We start from the raw sequence: 17,152 nt of genomic DNA on the forward strand, positions 1-17,152 counted from the left end.
GGTTTCATTCTAATGACTCCTAATGTTGACAGGCCCATATTTTCATTTCCAACCACGAATTCTATCTTCCACTGTCTCATTGCTTTTTCTATAAATATTCTAATGTTTTTACTGACATCAATTATTTCCAAACATTTGATGATGAAATTCTATAGTAATGAATCAAATATCTTTTTATTATCAATTCAGAACATAAGTTGGTTTCTCGGCTTTTGTAAAATTATTTTATCAATTAGAAGTTATCATTTTGTGCCTCTATTTTTCCTTTTATTTCCTTTCTCTTCTACTGGAAGGATGTTATTTTCTTCTAATATAATCTGTGAGTAGTTTAAGCATTGTAGGCAAGCATATTGTTGACCTATAATTTCCTGATGTTGTCTCTTTCTGTAGGTCCTTTTTGAACGAGATACATTTTGCCAGTTATTAACCAATTGTTGATGTCTCCTTTAAGTAATACTTCATTAAGTGTTTAGCTATAATTTGAGGTAGGCTAACCAGATATTTGAACAAAAAGCCATGCAATTGATCATTTACAAGACATGTCCAGTGTCAACTGAAAATGAATAAGGAAGATGGCCGCAGCCATGCTCATTTTCAAAGTTGACAGAACCATGATATCCTGTTTTAATTCTTTTTACTGCACTTTTAACTATTTCTGCTGTTATTATTAGTTTTCCATTTGATTTTTACTAAACTGATCTTCAAATTCTTTTATTCATCCAGCATTTTATTTTATATTTATTTTATTTTATATTTCTATTAAATCTATGTAATTTAGATTTAATAATATCTTAAAGGACTATCCTAGATATATAAATACCATATAACAGTTACCCTCACCATAATCTGTAATAAAACATATTTTTAAATCTCTGGAATGATGGATGGACAGCAGTTTTAAGGCATTTGAAAGTGCTGTTATAATCTGTCTCAGTCATCTTTTCTCAAGATTAAATATACCAGCCCCTTCAATCTCTCTTCATAAGACTTTGTTTTGTTACATTTTTCTAAATCTATTAGACCTTTATCTCTTATCTCTTTATCACTTAAATAAAATATGAATTGTTCCTGACCCCTTAGACCTCACAATCATGAAACGCAGAAATAACAATTCCTCTAACACTCACAAATGCACCCACAATTTTAGGACCCTATGGTAGCATAGTACTGATAAGAAACATGATAACATTAACTGTTGGGATTAGCCTGTAAAGAAATTAAGTACTTCAGTCTAAATAGACAAGAATAATCTTTGTGATTCCTCTCTGGATAAGGAAAGGACTTGAGATCACCCACAAGTGCCCCAGACATTTGTTCCTCATAAGGAGACTGTGAGACAGTCTCTGGCAGGTTTATTGCTCTGGAAGATGAGAGATTGTCATCTTTGCCCAAAATGCAGTTAGCACCTTTATAAACTCTGAGTTCACATACTTCCTTTCTTAATCATTTCAGAAATTGCCTGTTAACTATTTTTCAGATATTAGGAATTTCCACAATAGCAAGTTTTATTACACTTCAGTCCTTAGTGAAAGAAGTTTTATACAATTTTAAGGATTTTTAAAAATCTCTCTTTTTGGAATAAACTGCAAAAGGGTATTTAGAACAGGGCTTTTCAGCTTTTCACCCATTGTACCACTTTTAAGATATGGTGATATCCGAATACCACCAGTCACCTAGCAAGGTGTCAAAAAGTTGATAAAAAAAAGGAAAAAAGTGATGAAGTACAGGTAGTCCTCAACTTACAACAGTTCGCTTAATGACTGTTCGAAGTTACAATGGCACTGAAAAAAGTGCCCCCCAAGCCACAGCCGAGCAAGACACCTGCCTGTCCACCCGGCGGTGCTCTTCCTCCTGTCCGAGGTTTTCATTGTTGTGAGCATTTCTGTTGAGGATTGGCAGCAGGGGTGGAGTGGGGTGTGTGTTTGGTTTTTATTCCTCTGTCTGCTGGGTGGTTGCAGCAGGTTTTGGTCACTTCACATGACCCTGGGACACTGTGACCATCATAAATATGCATCAGTTGCCAGGCATCTGAATGTAAATCGCAAGACCCTAGAGATGCTGCAACATTCCAGCTGATCGGCGCTTCTTCTGGGCTCAGAAGCACCAGGATCAGCGCCAAGCTCCAGCTGGAGCCTGGCGCTGATCCTGGTGCTTCCGCTGAGCCGACAGCCCTGCAGCTCCAGCCATCTCTCACTCAGGCATGTGCGGTACTGCCACCGGTTCAACTCATTCCCCTCCCCCGCTACCACTTTTCTAGGATGGTCGCGTACCACCTGCCAGGTGCCAATGTACCACAGGTGGTACCCGTACTACTGGTTGAAAAGCCCTGATTTAGAACACTGATTTTGGAAAGTTAATTCTGCTCACTGCCAGGAATTCGATCCTGACTGGCTCAAGTTTAACTCAGCCTTCCATCCTTCCGAGGTCAGTAAAATGAGGACCCAGATTGAGGGTAATATGCTAACATTGTAAACTTTTTAGAGAGTGCTGTAAAAGCACTGCAGAGCACTATATTAGTCTAAGTCCTATTACTATTGCTAATGTATTAACCAACTCCAGGATGCCACTTCCCCAGGCTAGTTGGCAAAGCCAGGCCAAAAGGGTGGGTGTGGATCTCACCTTGGGGAGCACAATATTCCAGAGAATGGGTATCACAGCAGAAAAGGCTCTTCTCCTGGACTCTGCCAGTTGAAATTCCTTGACCAATGGGGTCCACCACATGCCTCTTCTGCTGGCACGGGAGAGGTTCCTCAGATAATCTGGACCCATGCCATGAAGAACTTTAAAGGTGATAAGCAACACCTTGAATTGGACCCAGAAGCAGTGCAGCTCACGGAATAGTGATGTAACATGGGCCACACAAATGTATTCTGTATCAGCTGAAGCTTCCAGATACTCTTCAAAGATAGCCCCATGTAGAGCATGTTGCAATAGTCCAACCATGAGATGACCAGGGCTTGAATGACTGAGTGCATTGGACATATTGAAGGATATTTGTGAACAAATGATCCAGAAGTTAATTTTAAGAGTGTCTGCCATTAATGATATGGAGAAGGAGCACGTTTTACTGGATAGGATTGAAACTGATATGCTAGACTGGGTATATAAATAAAACCAGCTGATATCAAGAAACCAAAAAAGGTAACCTGGATAACTTTCTTATATTGAATTTACAAAAAGAGATTTCTTAAAGTTTTCAAGAATTTTGTGAGACAAGACAAAGAAAAAAATAGAAGAAATCGAGTTATTTGAGTTTTGCTGACCAGGACTGAAGAAAGTTTTCTGGATTTATTTATAAATAAGAGATATGAAAAGAAGACATCATTTGCTGTATTTTAAGAGGTGGTAAAACTATTTATACTGTACGTGCTGTTATGAAGAGAGAAATCAATTCTTTTTATTTTATTTCTTTCTTTACAATATAAATACACACCCAGGTTGTACCCCAAAACACCTTTGTATCTCTCAGTGCAAGCAGCATTTTATGACACTAGACAAACACATGGAAATGCAATATAGAATCAAGAGAAAATCGGATTACGTACTTGCCAATGGTTTTCTTATTTACAGTTATTAGAAAGATTTAAATGAGTTTATGGATTTTAACATGAGTTTGAAATGCAATTATGTACAAATGATGAACATGTAATTTCTAAAATGTACAAATTTCTATTGAAATTTGAAACAGAAGAACAAGAAGTGTAAGCCTTCTTAGCTAGACAGGAAATAGAACATTTGAGCTACTTCTACTTTATTATAAGACTACGTTAACAGAATCTTGCAAGTCTGACAGTACAAATCTCTTGCCATTTTCTTTCAAGTCTGAGAAGTTAGGGATGACCCTTCTGAGCCTCTTTCCCCATCCATTAGGCAGCTGCCGGCTGTGTCCTCTCTTATCTGATTGTTCCCTGAGTAGCATCTCTTCACCTTGTTTCTCAAGGTCTTTTTCACATACCATTCCAAGTGAAGTATGATAAAGTAGGCTAAAAATTTGGTTATAATATACAGCTGGAACTATATGTGGTTGAAAGAACTGAAATTTACATTATTATAATCTTTAAGAGAATGTTTATAAAATGATGTACATTGGTATGTCACCAAAGAAATAGAGGATGCAATAGAAATCCTTTCTCAGTGCCTGGATGCTGTTAGGACTCAAAGAGAAACAGATTTGGACTCAAGCAAAATGAAATGACTTAATTCAGAAGCCTACTGATTTCATAATAATACCAACTGATTTTCAATGGGGTTGTGCTCTCTCAAAAAGAACAAACAGAAACTGTGACCAAGATGGCCTTTGCCTCCCTCTGGTAGGTACATCCATTCTGGTCAAATTTGAACAGGATACATTGAGGAGATTCACAAATATATTCCTAATCTCATAACTGGATTACTAGACTTCCAACTCACTCTATATGGGACTTCTCTTGAGGACCACCAGAAACTTCAGCTAGTCTTAAATGCAGCAGCCTAAGTGCATTCTGAGCAGTCTTGGTATCCTACATTATACCATTCAGAAACTGCAGTGGTTATTACTATTTTTAAGTGCAGCTCAAGGTATTGGTCACTATCTATAAAGTCCTATATTATGTGGCATTGAACCAAAGTATTTTTTAAAAAACCACCACCTTTTCCAGATAGATTCTATCCAGCCAATTTGAATGATCAGGGAGTGCCTGCTGAAGGTCCCTCCTATCATAAGGTATAAAAACAGGGCTATGACACAAAATGCTGTCTGTAGGATTTCTTACTTTTTTGCCCCTCTCCCCTAACTCTAAAAGCTACTAATAACTTCACTTTTTCAGGAGGCCTTGGGAACTGATCAGCATTCTAACATTAAAAGGATCAGCAACTTTAAAAATAATGCTGTTAAACCTTGCCATACTGTACAAACATATCCAAGAAGCTCTTTTATAACAACAGAATATACTATTAATTTAAGGAATATCTTCTAAAATTCCTCAGATTTCAAAGGAGATTCAAGCAGGATCAGGAATGTAATCCTCAAAATAATCTGGATTGTTTCTGTGCCTCCTGAAAATGCAACTTTAATGCTTCACACAACATATTTTGCATACAACATATTTAAGAATTTACTATAAAGAAGAAAGTGGAGGGTTAAATTGTTTATTAAAATACAGGAGACATATAGTTAGCTATACACTTTCACGTGTAATATTTATCACAATAGATATTTCCATGAACAGGGCACTGTGTAATTTTATTTCATTGAAAAGAAAAATAATACTTGGAATAAATGAGCATTTTTCTTAACTTTTATAAGCTAGGCTACGGGTTCAATATACACTATTTAGAGTGCACAAACAGTAATTTTTGCTAAATCCATGAGAGGCAGAAACCTCTACTTTTTTCCCATGCAAAGGTAGAAAACTTCAATTCACTGAAGTCTACCTGTAGTATACTAAATAACAGTTAAGAATTCTGTTTTAGAGCTGATTATAGCAAAAACTACTGAGACTCTTGAGAAAGGAAAAAAAAAGAATACCCCCCCCCCTTTAACAAACCCTGCTAAAATTTCAGTAACCTTCAGAAAGGGTTTTTTTTTTAACCTTGTAGTATTATTATCATTCCCACTTCCAGGATTTATACTATCAGCTGCTAGTGATCTGAGGAAGCCAATTTGATCAGCTTTTAATTTTATGTCCCATCCTTCCAGTGATTTAATCTGTATTCCATAGGTCAATAACTCCTAATGTTTCATAGGTTTCCAAAACCAAAACCTCTTGGTTAAGACATGTTTAACTTTTTTTAGATGTTCAATAATGTAAGGTATTTTGTGTTCCAAATAACTGGCTTTATTACATTTGTATTTACAGCATAATCTGAATTCAGTATTAAAGGAAATATATTATATTCCCTCTTGATTTTTTCCATGGATGTCAATACTCAAATACATAGCTGAAATCTGAAGGTTGTCTGAAGTTATCTAAAGGTTGAATCATTGCAACTGGACTAATTTTTTATTGTTAGTTTGAGAGACGTTTCACTGCCTATCCAGGCAACTTCCTCAGTCATAGCAAGGCAGTTGGGCAGAGAGTCGTTGGAATGTACCAACTCCTACCACACCAAACTCAGGGATTTCCTCCCCAAAGTGTATTGCAAAATTTCTTTACCTTCACTTTCGGAAAGATAAAATAATGATATTACCAAGGAAAGTTAAAACCATTAATATTTATTTAAATTAATGTGTAATATAATTCACATTTTATATCAATACATATTCTAATTAACTTATAAGTAATGCATAGGAAAAATGATTACACCACCTAACAGGTTGATCTTGGAATATATATTTGCTATACTATTATCTGAATACTTAGAAATTAGAAACAGTTTTTCTAAAATGAATATACATATTTTAAAAAATATAAATTTCTGCAGTTTATGCTGTACATTGTTTTTAAATGCCAAAGGAGAGAACATATAATTGTTTAATTTAACAAAACATTTTGTGGGTTTAATTAAAAATGTCAATAGAAAGTAATGTATTTTTCTAAATTTATTAATCATCACTTTTTTATAATAGCAAGTTACACAAAGTTTGTCATAAATATATTCCTTCAGTCTTTGAACATGAGTGAACAAAAAGATTTGTACAGCTACCAATCTGTTAATATTCAAGCAAATCTTACCCAAATAATAATTACAGTAAAGATAGATGAGTTACTATGAAATGATGAACATTACATATAAAAATTGTAGATGTGTACATACAAACACAAATGCTACAAATAAATTCAAAATGTATTTAAATTGCTCACATTATATTACCCTTTTTACTTAGGTTATATATTGTATTAAAGTTACTATATAACATGCTACATGTATGCTAAGAAAAATTCTGCTATTACCGCTCTGAAAAATTGCATAGCTAACTAAACTACTACTGATTATAATTAAAAATGAAACAATTAAAAACCATTTTAAACATTGTATTTGTAGAGATAGGGGCAGGTTGACAAAATGCGAAGAATCCTTGAAAATTAAATGCTCTTTTTACCTATTACTGAAACAATTTTCATTACTTCAAAATATTGTTATTTGTTCTGATGATGCACCTGAATTATTAGTTAAAATTTTAGGTTAATATACCATGATGTTAGTGTAATTCTATTTTTTTTAAAGTGTGCTGAAATCTTTTGACTAGTTAAAACTATGAAAAACATTTTACCCACTGTATACTTAGCAATATATCATTAATGTCTCATATTAACATAACTCTACATGTTACACACTTTCTGAATTAAAAGTTTGTTGCCTCCTTCTAAAAATGCTTACTAATCCAGTTCTGCATAGTTCTAGAAACCTTGATCACCTGCTGCACACAATGTACGCCAATTTTTAGAGACAGCCTCTCAGTTGGGAGTTCAAATGTTTTCACAATATGCCACATTACCACATCATATACCTGATTTATCCTGGAAAAGCCATCAGCATAGAATTTGCTACAATTACGAATAGTAAGTAGCAGGCCTGCAAAACTCTGGATGACCTCTAGGTGGCAGAAAGTGGATACAGAAAACCTTTATATCTTTTCTGACATTTAGAAGTCAACCAGAGGTTTTTTTTTCAGCCCTGATCTGGCAGTCCTAAATGAGGAGGGAGATTGGGTAATTTTTTGGGGGGGGGAATGGGTGGTCATAGAGATTTCTTTTAAAAATGGAAGAAATAATACCAGTGTGTACCTTAGAGTGCCCAATACATGCCAAAGTTCTGTATTGGTAAAAGAAACCCACCCAATCAAATACTTTCTGACGCATTGGCAGAAAGAAACCCAAAGACTACTGCCTTAATGTCATCATAGGTAACGACACAAACCTCTTTCCACACCTGAACATGCTCAGAAGATAAACCGGTTTTTTTGGTTACTAGTCATAATAGGGACCAGAATGAAGAGGAAGGTAAAGATGATGATGATGAAGATGAAGATGATGATGATAATGAGAAGGTTACTATCCCAGACCTGGTGGGAAACGTATCCCTACCTCAGCAAGTTGGATAAAGGAATAGGTCCAGATCCACTGCCCAGGAGCCCTCCTTTTCTGCCAGCCAAGAGTTTCTCCACCAAAGCCACATTCCCAGTGCGAGCCGCTTCCAGCAGTTCCTGGTCCTTGCCCATGGTCGGGAATCATCAGCGAATCTTATTGCCCACCCGGCAACCCTTCCAGAAATGCTGCGCGTTTACCCCCCGTCTCCCCATTCAGCAGCCCTCGCCAGAAAAACAATCTTCCCCGCTCTCCATTCAAGCGAACTGAGCAATGAGGTTATTTCCCACAGTCTTCACCGACTAGCGGAAAGCGGAGGAAGAGGAGGAGGGGGGGGGGGGAGAAAAAAAGCACCCCTCGCTAGACAATTTCTGGGTGGAGTGTGGAAGAGAAAAGAAGCTACGGGAGCCTTCCCCCGATATGTTAGCTCCGAGAAGAGGAATGGAGAGCTTCAGCTCCTCCGCCAGGCTGAAGCAGGTTAAGAATGAAGAAGGCATCGAAGACCACAGCAGGGCGTGATGTGGGAGGCGCAGCCTTGGCTATCTAGGCCGGTTGCTGAGGAGACAAGAGTTCTCCGCTTCTGAATGGCTGGCCGGCCTACTGCGCCCCCCTCCCCTATTTCCCTCCCATTGGCGTGCCCTTGCCCTCGATCCTGACGCAATGGGGATTCTGCTGCCCTCCCCGAGCTATCCAGCCCTCCCAAATAGCGGCGGTGGCGCCAACAAGCAGCTCGCCTAGCGCTCTACTGCGGTGTCGCGCGCAAATGCGCGCGCTTCACGACAGGCGTCGTCGCGCGCGGCCTGATGGAGAAGAGCTGCTGAGTACAGCGAGCTGCGCGCGCGCGCGCTCACTCTCCCTCCCGCAGACTTAACCTTAGGAATCGGGCTGATGGAGAGAGGAAGGGAGAAGGCTGGAAGGAAGTGGCGCCGGCAGAGTCTCTAATGGGAGTCGGCAGCGTTTCTCCGACAGGAGGATTACTCCGGAAAGTAAACAAAAACGATTCAACGAAGGATGGATGATGTGCTATTGCGACGACTAACGTTGTGACGGGAGTGGCGAGGAAGGGTAACACTGGCTGCGGTTCGAAAAAATGAAGTGTAACTGAAGACCATTCCAATTTTTTCATCTTACTATAAAATGAGTTGAGATTTTAAGACACGTCTATACATTTAAATGAAGGTCCTTTTGTTGCAACCCTGCTGGGTTTTTTTTTTTTTAAAAAAAGTACACCTTAGAAACTACTATCTCTGTCTTCCATATTTTTTTCCCTGTATGCCCCCCTTTTTTGTAATTGGTCACCACGAAGATGAGCCTTCTGAACAGTTTTAGGGGGACGATTATTTTTAAAAGATTGTACTTGGGAAGTATGAAGGATTAGAGGGAAAAATTGACCAGTTAAACACCAGGCCACATAACATCCGTTCTACAAATATGAAATTACATTGCAGGATTGTGTATTTTTCTTGAGTGAAGGGCTGGAATTGTCATATGAATGATATCTTGGAGAGTGCACTCCAGAAAATAAGGTCAATCTAAAGAACTTAATGAGGCTAGTCTGCAAGCTTATATTTCATTTAAATTAAATAAAACAGTTAATATGATTACTATACTTTTTATATATTAATTCTAACTTACTCCTAGGAAATTAAAACTTAAAATCCATCGGACCTGGTTACCTCCGAGACCGCCTTCTGCCACAGATTACCTCTCACCGGCCGATATGCTCCCACAGAGAGGGTCTCCTCAGGGTGCCGTCAACCAGACAGTGTCGGTTGGCGACCCCCAGGGGGAGAGCCTTCTCTGTCGGAGCCCCCACCCTCTGGAACGAACTACCCCCAGAGATCCGGGTGATTCCGGATCTCCCCTCCTTCCGCCGCGCTCTCAAGACATGGTTATTTCAGCTGGCAGGACTGGCCTAAGGGGTATTTTAAATTTGGTTTTTAAATAATTTTAAAAAAGAAAGGCCTATATTAATATTTTATTTTAACCACATTTTAAATTTGTATATTGTATTGTTATTCCGTTTTAAACTGGCTGTAAGCCGCCCTGAGTCCACTAGGAGAAGGGCGGGATATAAATGTGATTAATAATAATAATAATAATAAGTAGTTGTTGAAGGAGGGCTGTGCTCTAAATATATATACTTTACCAACCTTCCTGTTTATTGTTAAAATCGGATTGCTTCCAATTATTTCTCTAAATTGCTTGTAATGCATGACATTTCAGAGTTGCTTTATTGCTTAAAATATGCTAAGAATGGCTTAGAACATAAGATATTTGAGGAAAGAAAAATCACGACCCAATATATTTACCTTCAAATATGATGTTATTTGCATACACTATTACAGAGGCAGGATTTAAAACTGTAACAAAGCACATTTAACAGAACAGGGGAATAGTCCTAATTATCCCTAACCAGAAGAAGACAATGAAAGATCATCCAGCCATTTGAGCATCTTTAGCCTAATAAATAAGATCTGTGCTAAATAACCATATTTATAAGAAACTCTGAGACTTGCTAGAAGAGAACCTCCTGGACCTAGGAGAAATACAGGTAAGGTTTCAGGGAGATTGCTTGGTGATAGCTCAAGAATAGATACACTCAAGAAAAATATACTCAATCACCTAAGTCAGCCCTTTGTAGATCAAAACAGGCATTGGACTCCATCTCTAGAAAAACTTGAAGCGTCTACAATTTATAAACAGTTGCTTAGCCTATTAAATGAACTTCATAAGAATATAAGCTTGAGTGTAACATGAACTGTGGCTGAACACCTCTAAAATTCAATGCAACTAGTAAAGGGGTTAAACAATAGATATCTTAAGGCATTTCCTAAACCAGTCTAAACAGAATTATTATACCACTTTACAAAGACAATGCTGTTATACTATTGCAGATACTGGTAGGTCTTAGAAGAGCTATGGGAACAGTAGTCCATTTTTTTTAAGAATACTCATTACAGATTAACTATGAGAAAACAAATACTATGCATTTTGTAAAATTCTGATGGAATGTCAAAGATTATATAATAATAATATAATACTTCATTTTAAATACTTGGGGTTCATGCTACCTTCTTTGGGGAAGCACCATATTCATATTGTCCAGATTGCTCTGAATACTCAGAGGGGTTTCCTAGCAATCCTTTTTTTTTCACTAGAAGAGCTCAATATGTACCAGCTGCTGTGAAGCTTTTGAAGCCAAGACATTGGCACAGGTTCTCGAAGGAGTACAATTAAATCCAGGTGTCAACTATGAGAAACTGGAGACAGCTCAAATTAGTTTCCTAAGAATTCCAGATAGCAAAATATGTAGTTAACTCTGCTCTATGTTTGGAGGCAGGGCTTATAGCAATCAAAAGAAGGGCATGGTTGTATGTATTCAGATATTGCCTAAATGCTGTTTTTCATCTCAAAGTCTGGTATATCTTACCTTGTCAGATAAATATTATTTCTCCTGGAAATTTGAAATAAATGACAAATTATTTAAATTGAGGTTCTCAGGATGCTGATAAAGCTGGGATAGGATCAGGCAATCATACTTCTTAAACAAAAAACTTGGCATAAAATTACAAAACTAATATATCAAAATGTCACCGGGAGTTCAACTGAGGGACAGAATTTTTTGGTTTAAAACAGCATTATATCTGATCCAACTTTCTGCTATGGGAAAAATGCCCATTTTGAGATAGATGCAACACAGTATCTTTTATTGGCATGCAAAATTGCAGTGATCCACGGGCTTCAGACCAAGAGAATGTCAAAGAGCCCTGAACTAAGCAAGGTTATGGATTATATACCCCAGAAATGTTACATAGGAGTGATAAATAAAGCAATATAAATCATAATATGACCTTTACAGCCACACTATAAGGTTTGATAATACTATGGAATGACCTTACTATGATTAGACCAGTGCATCTAAATTCCATATCCCTACAAGGCTCCAAGCCCCCCTCCTTTTACTGATATTAGCCCTTTCTAACATAAACAATGTGCTCAAGGCATGTCTAAAACTCATAGTCTTCTAGTTCCTATCCCAGTGCCTTTAGCCACTACACCAAACTGCCTCTTATTATACTCTTATTATAATGTGTCTTTTCACACCAAGAAAAAACTGACAATCTGTTAGCAGTTTCCTTTCCCCCCAGAGTCATATGGCAGAGTCATCTGCTACATCTAATATACAGTCCAGAACCATAAGGAAAGGGTAGACTATTTGTCCCCTATATTACAGTGTTAGTGTGTCTTTACATTGTTGTGGCTTAATATTTTATTAACAGCAGTGTTGGTATAATTATACCAGGCATGGAGTCTGGTATAACTTGTTTAAAAGTAGATATTTACAATTACAAACATTCTCCTTTATTGATATATTTACAGTTTATTTTCTGGTGGAAAAATTATAAAAATATTTTTTCATGTAATTCAGTTAATAAATCTCTTGATTTACAGGCTGGAAATTATATCACAGGTAATCCTTCTATTAACCATGAAGCTGGCTAAATTCAAGGATTCACATGCAGTCAAACACAACTATATTGTGTTCAGTTAAATGTCAGATAAATCTTTCGGCAGCAAAATGTCAGATTGACCACATACAAGATGCTAATTTTATACTTCTTAGGAGTCGTTAGGGTGCTAACAAATGGAACTAGCCAGCTTCTCCTTATTTTCCTCAATAGACCTCCATCATTAGTGGATTATTCTTTATACTTTGAACTTTACACAATAACCACAATAATGTTATTTCAAAAATGTTCATTAAATTGTCTATCTTTATGTTAAACACCAGGTTTCATCAAGATGACCCTTTTTAATAAATTAAAGGATTCTTGCTTTGAGATGGACTGCTTACCAGTCCTTAATGACCTGTCCTCCCACTGGAGTCTCCATTTCAAGGCCAGGCTGCCACTGAGGCAAGCTGAAGTCAAATCAAACAGTTAATGTAAGAAAGTAATATTTTTCAGTAGAAAATGGATTAAGCCCTCCTCTATACAAATGTTCTATGTCAAGGAAGAAAAGCCTGAAGGAGGTCGGTCATCTGTAGGGTTCCAATTGACTCCCTTGCAGGATCACCCTCTCTCATTCAGCTGTGGGCCTTTTTGCCTCTATAGCCATTTTAGGATTTGACTACCAGAGTGAAGGTAGCCAATGCCTTTGCCTCCACACTTCCAGGAGAGCGCTGCTGCCACCATCATCACCAGGGACACCATTACCACCAGGGGCACCAGCAGCACTGTGCAGCAGACACAGAGCTAAGGGCAAATATCTCCTTGGTAGAGAGGTAGCAAAGGATCCGAGCCATGGGAGAAAGCAGGCAGGTAGCAGGGAAGAACAGGTGGCTTCTGTCCTCCTTCTTCCCTTGATATCAGGAGCAGAATCCCTGGGAGGGAAGAGGAGAAGGACCCCCATGATTCTAAAGAATGGGTAGAACGAATATCAATGAAAGTGTTGGGAAGAGCCCTAAGTTTGTCATATTCATTTTTTCCACACTGAATTTTATGTTACTTATCTATTTTATTGTACTGCAGAGCTTATAATTTTAATATTTTATTTTAAAGCACACAATTCTGAGTCATGTTGTGTTTTAATTTTTAAGACACATTATTATGGTATACCATATATCAATATATCATACTCTTAGGACAAAATATCCCCAATCATCTCATCCATTAATTATGGTCACTAGGTTGATGAGAGGTGGAATTCGATATCAAATAACTCTCACGTGCTTTTACCTTTCTGTAATATGGAAGAAAGGAAAGTGATGGCATTAATTTTGGTGTAAAACTACCTCTTTCAGGTTCCTCCAAGATCTAATTTTGAGTAAACAAATAGTGAAGCAAACAAATCTGGTAAAAGTGTTCCAGTTAGACGAGACAAGAGAAGAGAGCGACTACAGAAACTGCATGTACCGAAGGATTGTGTGTTCAGCTGTTAGAATGAAAAGTTTATCCTTCTATAGCCGTGCATTGCAAGCATCAAGCTTCTTACAAGAAAAGCACAATCAAAGAAACAAGATTCACATGGATTTTCTTTAATGAGTTTTAATACCAAGAATTAGGAGTTAGAATACAGAATCTTGAGAACAGAGATAGGAATCCTCCAGCCTCCTTTATTAGTGAGTTCATTAATCCTGGATCTCTTTGAAGCTTTTGATTTTTTTTTCTTTCAGTCGTTTTGCATGACGGGATAAGAACTGGTTTCTTTATAAGCCTAAAACTATCTCTCCAATCTGTTGAATATCTGTATCTAGAAGAGATACTGCACCTTGTCTCTCAGCCTTAGCAGAACCTCTTACTGCAAAAGATATGGTTTGAAAGCTACTGACTGTGGCATGGAAATCAATGTGTTATTGCTGAGTAAGCAGAGAGTGTAGAAGTAAAGAAACCTAGATCCCAGGATGCAAGTTCATTGAGTGAACTGGGAAAATGAGAGTTTGATAGCAGAAGACCCTAACATATCTTGGAGAATCCCTAACATATTTTCTATCAGTGATATGCATGTGACAAGTTGAGAGCTTGAGAAGAGAACAACGAAAAAAGAAATAAAAGCCTTTAAATATGTATTTCCTTAGGAAATAAAAGTAAAGATGAAGGAACAAGATTAATCATTTCTGACTTGCAATGCTTGTAGCATGTTTGTGTTCCTACATGAAAATAAATTGACATATTTGCAGTACTGTATGTATAAATTTGGAGTTGTGCGTGAAGAAAAAGTCAGAAGGTTGCAGCAATAATTGACCATACTTTAAAAGAATGAAGATATATCAGATTAAACAAAATAAGCACTAAAGCTGAGCCTATCAAAGGAATCAACTGCCCAGAAGTAAGACAAGGAAAGAAATAAACTCAGTTTTCAGAGTAGCGGCTGGAAATAGGAGACATAAAAGCTATTTTGCACTTTTGAAACTAAGAAATTCCAGTCTTCATAAAAGAAACGGATTGTGAGTCAAGAAAGAAAAACAGATGATGGTAGGATGCAGAGTGGCTGCATCTTCACCCTACAGAAAACAAAGAGAAGACTCGTAATGGTTTGTAATTTGCTATTACAAGAAACTACAGTAAAAGAAATGTGTGATTATTAGAACTGTTACCTTGTATAGTGTGAGGAGCATGTATCAAATCCACTAGTAGTTCACTATTCCAGCTATTCAATAGAAGAATAGATGGACAATTCTGATCTTGCAAGGAAAAGCTACAACTTATCACCATGGACTTTGAAAATCTAAGAAAGAAGCTCAGGTACTTGGGATCTCAAGTGATTTTTACATGTATCCATCTAACCTAAAGAGTTCAAAGAAAATAATATTAGAAATAAATGCCTGGCTGCACAAATAGATTCAAAGGAAGAGATTTGGGTTTCTGAGATCATAATTAGAGATAACTAAATGGTAGACTACTGGCACAAAATGGGTTGCTTCTCAGGAACAGGTAAAATGTGTGGAACATATAAACATAATGATAGAAGAGAATATTTGTAGCTCAGAGTTGAACTGGGAAGTCCCTGATGCTCTCTGAGCTTGGTTGTTTTCTTGCATATATTTCATTACTGAACTAGGTAACATCATCAATGCTAGTAGGGAATTGGGTTTGCTCTCATTTTATATACTACTGTCTTGCCCTATCAGTGTGGTGGGAGTAGTCTTGGTGGTTCTTTGATTGGGCTGTTTACTGTTAGCTTAGCTGGGCCCATTTTGTGTCTTCAAGTTTTCAGTTGAGTTGAACCTAAGCCTAGTAAAACTGTGTAGAGTGTTTGGAAATTATCATTATATTCTTTTTTGTGAGCTTGACACTAATTTCACCAAAACAATTTGATGGTAATTTTTATGATAATTTTCAATATGGTAACAGCAGCTGGCAATACCTGATCAACTTTCTCTGATCTCACATACTAAGCAACATCAAGCCAGGTTAGTACCTGGATGCATACAGAATTCCAGGTCTGTAAGCTTGTTAAAAAACACCCTGGAAGAGAATGACAAATTATTTTCTGTACTATTGTCAAGAAAACTGTATGGTTTTGTTCATCTAAAGAATTCAAAGTTTTTAACTTTAACCAAAAAATTACAATTATCTTTTTAACAGCACATTCCCAATTGTTTACAATAAATCAATATACTACATAGTCATACCTAAATATCCAATATGGAGTCATAATGTCGAACACTGTATTTGCTTTGAAGAATTTTAATTTTTGCTGCCAGCTTCAAGAAATGCTATTTTTGTTTTAGTAGTGGAAATGATGAAATGTGGAGAAAGAGAGGAAGATTTTTTAAACAAGTAATATGAGATACAAATATGTAATAATTATGTGTAACAGTGTGTGGCTTGATCACTTGATGAACAGTGTGTGGCTTGACTCACTAAATCGGCTTTTGAAAAACCTAAATCATTAATTATATAAGATGGACTGGAGGATCTTATTTTATGATATATAATTGAATTAATTTATCATTAGATCCACTATTATCTTAGCAACTGATGATAAAATGAAATGGCTTCAAACGTTTAACTAAAATATGTCCTATTGCTGAATATGCTACCCTCACATGTTTGTTAGCATAGGAGTGTCTGCAGCGGTGTGTCATTGGCTTCAAAATGGCAGGTGTAACCAGGCAATTGAAACTTGCCCACCTCCATTTTTATGTGAATGCAACATGTGTGATGCACATTAAAAAGGGACAGGGTTCCAGGTGTTTGGTTGCCTCAGAAGCCTGCATTTTGCTTCTAGAGAAAAGTAGGATATAAATAACCAAATCCCAGGACCAACTTCACAGATTCCTCATTATAGGAGTAGATGCCTCCTTCAATTGGTTATAACTGAAGTAAGAGTAAATAGTACCAATTCTAAAGATGTTATTGGATATATTAATTGAAATATATTCAAATAATTCTGGAATACACTGTTTTAAATTTAGGAAACAATTGAATCAGCAGTTGTACTGGTTTTATTTTTTTTATTGCTCAGTGATGTATGCTGATGATGCAGAGCTAATAAGTTATTTAGCTATATGGAGAGACATTGGAAATAATACGATCAAGTGAATTATGTCATAGCCTGAAGTTAGGATTAAGATGAATATATAATCTGGGATTTTTGACATCTAAACATTACATGATACTTTCTAATACGTGACTGAT

The 17,152-nt window shown here is 36.9% G+C and overlaps 1 protein-coding gene across 1 annotated transcript in view; it reads right to left on the minus strand.

Annotated features, from left to right (window-relative positions):
• The window catches only part of LOC107289403 (ankyrin repeat and sterile alpha motif domain-containing protein 1B), a 114,292-nt gene extending 106,152 nt beyond the window's left edge, over positions 1–8,140 (minus strand). The window contains exon 1 of the mRNA XM_015818158.1: positions 8,007–8,140. Coding sequence (XP_015673644.1) covers positions 8,007–8,140 — 134 coding nt within the window. The remainder of the gene's footprint in view (positions 1–8,006) is intronic.
• Between the last annotated feature and the right edge of the window lie 9,012 nt (positions 8,141–17,152).

Source organism: Protobothrops mucrosquamatus, unplaced genomic scaffold (genome assembly GCF_001527695.2).
Source record: "Protobothrops mucrosquamatus isolate PMUCROS unplaced genomic scaffold, P.Mucros_1.0 scaffold687, whole genome shotgun sequence".
Lineage (NCBI taxonomy): Eukaryota > Metazoa > Chordata > Lepidosauria > Squamata > Viperidae > Protobothrops > Protobothrops mucrosquamatus.